The sequence below is a fragment of the Gymnoscopelus braueri genome (genome assembly GCF_963280865.1).
Source record: "Gymnoscopelus braueri genome assembly, chromosome: 18".
NCBI lineage: Eukaryota > Metazoa > Chordata > Actinopteri > Myctophiformes > Myctophidae > Gymnoscopelus > Gymnoscopelus braueri.
In genome coordinates, this window is record NC_137618.1 from 23092118 (window position 1) to 23100536 (window position 8419).

General features: G+C 44.7%; 1 protein-coding gene across 1 annotated transcript; it reads left to right on the top strand.

The window, feature by feature from the left end:
* Positions 1 to 439: 439 nt before the first annotated feature.
* On the top strand, positions 440 to 2055 carry nr0b1 (nuclear receptor subfamily 0, group B, member 1; the record flags this gene model as incomplete). Its single annotated transcript, XM_080457087.1, has 2 exons — positions 440 to 1339; positions 1814 to 2055. The coding sequence occupies exons 1-2, from the start codon at positions 463 to 465 to the stop codon at positions 2053 to 2055; spliced, it is 1119 nt and encodes a 372-aa protein (XP_080313213.1). The 5' UTR covers positions 440 to 462.
* Between the last annotated feature and the right edge of the window lie 6364 nt (positions 2056 to 8419).

The window sequence follows — 8419 nt, forward strand, 5'->3', positions numbered from 1 at the left end:
TGTTTAAAATAGCCAAATAAAAGCATTATAAGAAATGTGTATTATGTTTGATATTGTAGACCAATTTATGAAATTACATTGTGCACTGTAGTGTGTGTGAGAGAGAGAGAGAGAGAGAGAGAGAGAGAGAGAGAGAGAGAGAGAGAGAGAGAGAGAGAGAGAGAGAGAGAGAGAGAGAGAGAGAGAGACACAGACAGACAGACAGACAGACAGACAGACAGACAGACAGACAGACAGACAGACAGACAGACAGACAGACAGACAGACAGAAAGACAGACAGACAGACAGACAGACAGACAGACAGGGGGTTAGAGAGTCGGAGACAGAGGGCGTGGATGTGGGTGGAGAAAGGGGAGGGGTCTGTGACCGGGAGGCGGAATATGTAAAAAAGAAAGAAAAGAAAAAAACTCTAAACAAGTTTTCAAAGCACGAGGACTCAGGACAGACGGGAGCTAATATAAATGTGCTGCCGCTCGCGCGAGGGTATCAGAGGGGCTAAGAAAATAGCGCTCCCTCTGTCACTGACCTCCAGCACTTCAAAGAGACAGCAGCAGCAGCAGCGGCAGCAGCAGCCAGGGCTCCATCCAGCCCATGCAGAGCAGCCAGCGGCCATGGCCACTCTAGAGGGCTGCCACTGCCGGGGTGCCAGTGGCCGAAACAACAACAGCATACTCTACAACATCCTGAAGAGTGACAGCATCGCGGCGGCTACCGAGGAACAGCAACATCAACATCAGCACCACCTCACGCACAGCGGCAGGACCAACAACACGTCCTCCTCCTCCTCCTCCTCCTCGTCGTCCGCCTGTGGTGCGCCTACCTCCTCCTCCTCCTCCTCCTCGTCGCTGCTCCAGCTCAGACAGCAGGCTGCGTGCTCCTGCGGCTCGGCGCGGCGGCGCGGCGCGCTCCGCTCGCCCCAGGTGACGTGCAAAGCCGCCTCCGCCGTCCTGGTGAAGACGCTGCGCTTCGTCAAGAACGTGCCGTGCTTCCGCGAGCTGCCGGAGGACGACCAGCTGGCGCTCGTCCGGAGCGAGTGGGCGCCGCTGCTCGTGCTGGGTCTCGCGCAGGACCGCGTGGACTTCGAGACCACGGAGACCGCGGAGCCCAGCATGCTGCAGCGCATCCTCACCGGCGCGCCGGAGCGGCAGCAGCAGGACGAGCACCACCACCACCACCACCACCACCACCCGCCGGCCGAGCAGAGCAGCAGGGGGGCGGCGGCCGGGGTTTCTGTCCTGGACATCCAGGCTATCAAAGCGTTCCTGAAGAAGTGCTGGACTCTGGATATCAGCACCAAGGAGTATGCTTACCTGAAAGGAGCCGTGCTGTTCAACCCAGGTATGATGCTGCTGGTTTCATTCTCCATCAGTCACAGTCACAGGTGACACATAGTTGAAAGGTGTTGTGTGTCAGACTATGACAGGGATATTGGCATAGCTATAGCAAATTCTGGCCCTCTAATAATATACCTTAATATTAGCTATATCAAATATTAATATTAACTATATTAATATTATATAACAAACCATATCATATCAACATAGTCAATTATTCTCACTTTTAATCTTCCGTTTTCTTTTTCTTTTTATCAGAAGAAAGACCCATTCATTCCATTAATGACATACCAATTATTTGGAATACGGAAATGTGATTATTTCATATCTACACCCTTATAGACAAGTTACTTTTCTTTCGGCTATTACACGTGTATTAAGTCCTGTTTGTGCCATCTGTTTTTATTTAGGTTAACAAGTAACATAATGTTTAATATGGTTATAAAACAATCCTCTCCTCCCCTCTCCTGTTGCTCAGATCTAGAGGGTCTTCGCTGTCTCCATTACATCCAGTCATTGCGTCGGGAGGCGCACAAGGCTCTCAACGAGCACGTCAAGCTGATCCACCGTGAAGACACCACGCGTTTCGCCAAGCTGCTGATAGCACTGTCCATGCTGCGGGCTATCAGCGCGCCGGTGGTGGCCCAGCTGTTCTTCAAGCCCGTCATAGGGACCGTCAACATGGAGGAAGCGCTGCTGGAGATGTTCTATGGGAAGTAGGAGATCTCCACACAAGGACAAGAGTGGGAGTTTGGCAGATACACCTGCTATAACATCTGCCTCATGGTACCAAGTTCATGTTGGTCAGGGGAAGAGATGGAGGGAACAGACTGAATTGATTAACTGCTGTTTACAGTAGCGCTTTCAAGGACTGTGAAATGGTATAACACAGGCAAGTGTGTGTGTGTGTGTGTGTGTGTGTGTGTGTGTGTGTGTGTGTGTGTGTGTGTGTGTGTGTGTGTGTGTGTGTGTGTGTGTGTGTGTGTGTGTGTGTGTGTGTGTTGGTGTGCGTGCGTGTGTTGGTGAGAGAGTTTTGTAACTCTGTAAGGACCAGATAGTATGATGTGGCAGAGGAAAATATATCATGAATAGCTGCTGGACTTCATAACTTATTGCTTTTTTTATATGAACTATTTTTCTATAATAAAATATTCTCTGAATGATTTTCTGTTATCCCTTTGTGCTAATTAATTAGTCAATTATGTGACCATAAACACATGTTTGTTTTTACTCACACTCTTTTCATGGGGGTGAGATTATCAAGGTCCTGAGATAAATTATGTTATTGATACAAACTAGAGTAGATCTGCTTTAAAAGTTCATGTGCGCTGCCTTGAAAAACTGGGTCATATTTATTCAAACCAACTGAAAGTAGCTTATGCAACTTTTGATGATTCAAAGTAGTGATTCATATACATTACATGAGCATTATGCCTACGACTCCAACTCATCATTCTGTTTGGCTTTGAAGGACAATGGATGATTCAGAGAGCACAAGTGTAGCTTGCTTGATGCTGGTTAAAACGCGAAGGAAAATAAAAGCCTGGAGCTCGAGGCTAGATGCTGGTTAACTATTGGTGACATACCATGTTAGACCACAAGAGGGCAACATTATACCACACCTTACTAGGACAATAAGAGGGCACACACATGCACAGTACACACACACACCCACCCACCCAAATGTCATCCATTAAAAAAGTAGGCCTACAGAAATTGATTTGATGACTGAAGCAATGTAAGACCCATCTTTAATAATAACCATTCATTACTTAAAAGTTAATGTCTCTGTATGATGGCATGCACTGACCACACCCCCGAACTGGGGGGTCTGGGGGTCCTCCCCCATAAACTTTTTAACATAGTAGATGTAATTTCCTGTTTTCTAGTGAATTTTGGGAGTTTGACACCAAATCCAGAAGAAAACCAGAAGAAATTACGATCCAGGAGAGTGTCAGGAGATGTGGTCAAAAACCAGGAGACTCATGCGGGATCCAGGAGTGTTGGCAGCCCTGGCTCTTGACCACACTGGGGGTCCCCCCCCAGGACATTTTTAACAGAGTAGATTTAATTTCCAGTATTCTGGTGGATTTTGGGAGTTTGACACTTTTATCAGGCTTTACTTACATAGGATCCATTAAAAAGTTAAAAGTAGCAATAAAAGAGCCATATTTAATAATAATTTTGCTGGGGACCCCCTGGAACCCCCCCAAGGACCCATGGGGGTCCCCGGACCCCACTTTGAGAACCAATGCTTCACACTTTTTGAAAGTCCTGGAAAAAAAAAAAAGACTTGTGCAACAAAAAACGGCAAGACACACCATCTCCGGTTTACTACCCGTATCTGCATAGTCTCGCGTAGCTATCTGCGTGAAGTGGGCGGACGCCTTTTTAGGAGACCGGAATTAGGTTGGCGTCCGCCCACTTCACGCAGATAGCTACGCGAGACGCGAGACTATGCAGATACAGGAAGTAAACCGGAGATGGTGTGTCTTGCCAAATTATGTCGCGCGAGTCTTGTTTTTTTTGTCGATCTGCTGTTTTTGCTATTTTAGAATGTTTATGCTGAAGTAACAGTTTTGGCCATAATGAGGTTTCCGCCCGACAGACAATATATTTATATTTATATTGTACATGCAAAATTGCTGCTATACGAAAACGTATTGTTACTGCACTGTTTCTTATTTTTATTTTCATTTGTAATAAAATGTCACTGACATCACAAGGTATTCTTCATTTTACGTATGGTCCAGTATATTATTAATTCATATCTGTCACTGTATTCCAGTGGGGCAAGGCAGCCTACTGTAAGTCTTAAACAAATATATATAAAACATAACCCTAACCCTCAACAGTGGGATAAAATCAATATGGTAACGTCTTATGCAAGTGAGCCATGCGGTCGAATGTAAACAAATCGCTAGTGCAGTCTGGATCTGTCATGACCGTCATGGATGAACTTCAACCTGGTGTTTGCACTTTCTACATTTTTGACCCGTTCATTCATCTACATAAACGTTCGGATTTCAAATATAACGTTTTTGACCCTGGCGAGGGTGGGAGTTGAAATTGTGACTTCTGCTTATCATGCGGCTGCTCTATCCATAGCTCAGTCGGAAGAGCTATGGATGGATGCCTGCCCTGGGAACGCCACTGTTCCATGAGCTGCTGCAGTGCTGCTGTTCAGCCACAGAGAAGAACGCCGCTCTGGTTTTGGGCTCCATGATTGGTCAAGTTCAAGGATTCTGCTATCGACTTTCATGGTCTTTTATAGGAATACATAAAAATACATTTTATAGCCCAAAAGACATAATCAGAATCTAATGTCACTGAATAACAAAGGGGGGATTCGGGGGGAGGTATAGGTGAAGGTAACTGCAGGTGGAGCAGAGAAACAGCAGACTGATATATTCTCATCATATGAACCATAGAGTTGATATCGAATCTTCACTCACACACGCCTCCTGGTGGTCTGACTAGGCATAGCAGGAAAATAATACTAAAGGGTGGAATCCCCCAAAATAGGAGAAATGGAAGAACAGGAGTTGTCCAGGAGAAATGGTCAAATAACAGGAGTCTCCTGGTGAAAACAGGAGAGTTGGCAGGTATGACACACACACACACACACACACACACACACACACACACACACACACACACACACACACACACAGTGTGGGGAAAAATTTTAGAAAATTGCCCGTGGAGTTGAGTTGCCTCAGGGAATGTTCTACTTGCTCCCCCAAAATCCGGTCATTATGGTCAGGAATTTCCACAATGCCCCTGGCAAAAATCTACAGGAGGATGGAGGATTTACTGTAAAAAAACAACATTGGATACAGCAGAGGCACAATCACTCTTTGCACACTTTACTGCAGAGACTAAATGTTTATGTAGGGCATTGTCCTGTAATGTGACCTCAAGATACTACCATAAAGGTACAGTAGTACACACAATTAAGTTGACTTTATTCACTCACTAACATAATGATTGAGAGTAATTTAATAAGGGAATCAAGCACAAGACAAATCAGTGAATTCCCATTTTGAGCAGCAACAATATGTAGGCACTGTTTGTAGGCCAGATGGCCTGCACCTGTGCTAGATCCCTGTGGCCTTGTTTTAGCCTGTTCCAACAAACTAGCCTGACCAGGCAGTCTGACTCAGCCTTGCATCGTTGCTGTTTACGGTTTATTTCATACCCAAGGAAGAGCAAGAAAGAAACAATGAGAGAGAGAGAGAGAGAGAGAGAGAGAGAGAGAGAGAGAGAGAGAGAGAGAGAGAGAGAGAGAGAGAGAGAGAATACATTTCCTCTCCTGAAAGAATCCTTGCTCAATCAGAAAGCCAACAGACCATGAGCTGACCTCTATTACGACGTGTGGGACCTGGAAGACAGTAGGACCATTGCAATCCATAGCTGTGCAACAGCGTGATAATACGTCTGTAAAAAAAAAAGTGGGGCAAAAAAAATCATTATCATTTAGAAGGGGGGGGGGGGTATATTGTGCTTTTAATGCCAGAAGGCACGCCCCTATACTCGCACTTCCTGACACAGTAACATCAACTGCGTCTCTCTCTGTCTCTATTAGGCATGTGGGGTATGATGTCTCTTGTAGTATGTTGTGCTAATCAAACATGGGCTTTAAATGAATGTTGTCTCTCTCTCTCCTGTGCGTATGCAAATGCATGGGCATCATAGCTGTGTCAGGTCTGGTGAGGCAAAACCATGGAAATGTTTGGTCCCCTCCAAACAAATCAGGGTGAAATAAAGAATACAAACATAAGTGGGTCCCTTCAGGCTACCATATGACAGCTATACTGTTAGGACAGTCCGCTAGATACCTATAACCAGGGCAGTAGCCACGAAGGTACCACGAAGGCCATGGCTGCCATGTCCCCTAAATTTGGCCTTATAGCCTTCAAAAATGACATGTCCTGCCTCTTTAATGTCTGTATGGTCACCTATGTCTTTTGTCTATTGAGATTCTGAATTATTACTGGGAAACATCAAGTGAAATGCTGTGCAGTGTGCACATAACCAGGGCAATTTAATATATTCAAGTGCACATCTTCAAGTCAGAGGAGGTTAAACATAATAGCTGTCCACCAAGATGGAGACATGGTGAAATAGTTAACTTAGCTACTTAAAGGACGACTTCACCCATTTTCAACCCGTCTTCATATAATTGGTCCTCACTAATGCTCATGATAAAACGGTAACATTTTCTTCTACTCAGTCTGTGTCTCAGAGGAGGGCTGTGGACAGTTCAGAAACCCGTCTACCAGTGACATCATCAATGGGGAATCAAGCTAATAGAAACAGCAGGCTTTGTATTTCTGGAAAGTTGCAATGCAATAATGGAAGCCATTGTTCCCCCGTTAATAAAAATCGAAATAAAAAAATTGAAATCTTGTTGGAAAAAAAACCCCTGCCTAACGATGATGTCACTGGTAGACAGGTTTCTGGACTATCCACAGTCCTCCTATGAGACACAGACCAAGTAGAAAAAAATGGTACCATTTTATCATGAGCATTAGTGAGGACCAATTATATGAAGATGTGAAGTCGTCCTTTAATGAATGGTTTGAAGATAGAATGTCAAATATCGTGTTTAAAGTAGGCCTATTCATTGTTCTTTTGAACTGATGTTATTAGGTCTGCTCAAGCAAAGACAGCCCAACAACTCTCTGTTGAACCAACCTCCCTGCTATTGAATCATTGAGACTCAATGCTGATTTTGACCTCATTAGTTAGGCAGCCTTGTCTGTCATTAAATATTTATCACAACTCTCGCAAATGAGAAAAACACACTATAAACTAAGTGGTAGATCGAACTGAATTTCCAGACCCCACCCCTGTACTGCCTGTCACTCAGCAGTGAGCGTGAGCGGATACATACAATTGTCTACACATGGCATTGGTGTACCTCAGAGCATAAATGGCCTTGGTGCAGTCCTATCCAGCATCCACTCTTCAGCACAAAAGACGTAATCAGAATCTAATGTCACTGAATAACAAAGGGGGGATTCGGAGAAAGGTATAGGTGAAGGTAACTGCAGGTGGAGCAGAGAAACAGCAGACTGATATATATATCATATGAACCATAGAGTTGATATTGAATCTTCACTCACACACGCCTCCTGGTGGTCTGACTAGGCATAGCAGGAAAAGAATACTAATATTGTCAAGGGTGGGCGTGCGCACACTGTCACAATCACACACACTCACGAGCGAGGACGGTGCTATGAAGATATGCTTATTTCTGTCTCTATCTCCCCTCTGCGCTCCATCTCGATGGGGCCCATTTTCTCTCCAATTAAGCCCTTAATTGCTCTGGATAATAAAGAGTCTATTAATCCTGTGTCTGCTAATAAAACCCCAGCTGTCAGGCAGGAGGCTGCCAACACGCAACAGTCACCAGTTCTATTTAGTCCTGACACCACAGTGTGTAATGCGAGCATGCCTCCTGCTATCAGCCTCTTTATTACACGAACCGCTGTTTAGGCACATATTATGGTTTATGTTATGACTTAGCTACCTTTTTATGGATGTGGTTATTGCAGCTGTTTCTTTCCATAATTCCATAGCTTCTAACGTTATGTGAACTTGAATGCACGGTCTTGAGTTGAAGATGCGCTTCTGTGTTGTTTTTGACAAAACTTCTTGAATCCATTTTCAAGCCTCTCTTTTTTCATTTCCCTCTTCATACCTCTTGTTCTATCTCAGACTCTGCACACTAGAGAAGAAAAGCTGATTTATTTTCTTCCTGGGCAGTCATAGACTATCTCCATCAAATTGTACACTGTTCTGCGGGTGTTATTAGACCCCAGGAGATGGCACTGTTTGACAGTGTTCAACCGCTCTCTTGGCTCATGTTGCAGAGTTAAAGTTGTCATGGGTCAAATGAGAGTCCTTGGCACAAATCCAAAATGTCTCTGTTATATCAGCACATTTAAAACTGACAAATCCCCTTCATGGCCTCGGGCATTCGGCACGGTCTAATAATTCACCTTTCTGCTTTGCTCTGTAAATTGACATGCTGCTGTATAGTAAAATGTTTGCCAGTGCTGCATTGATTTGTTAC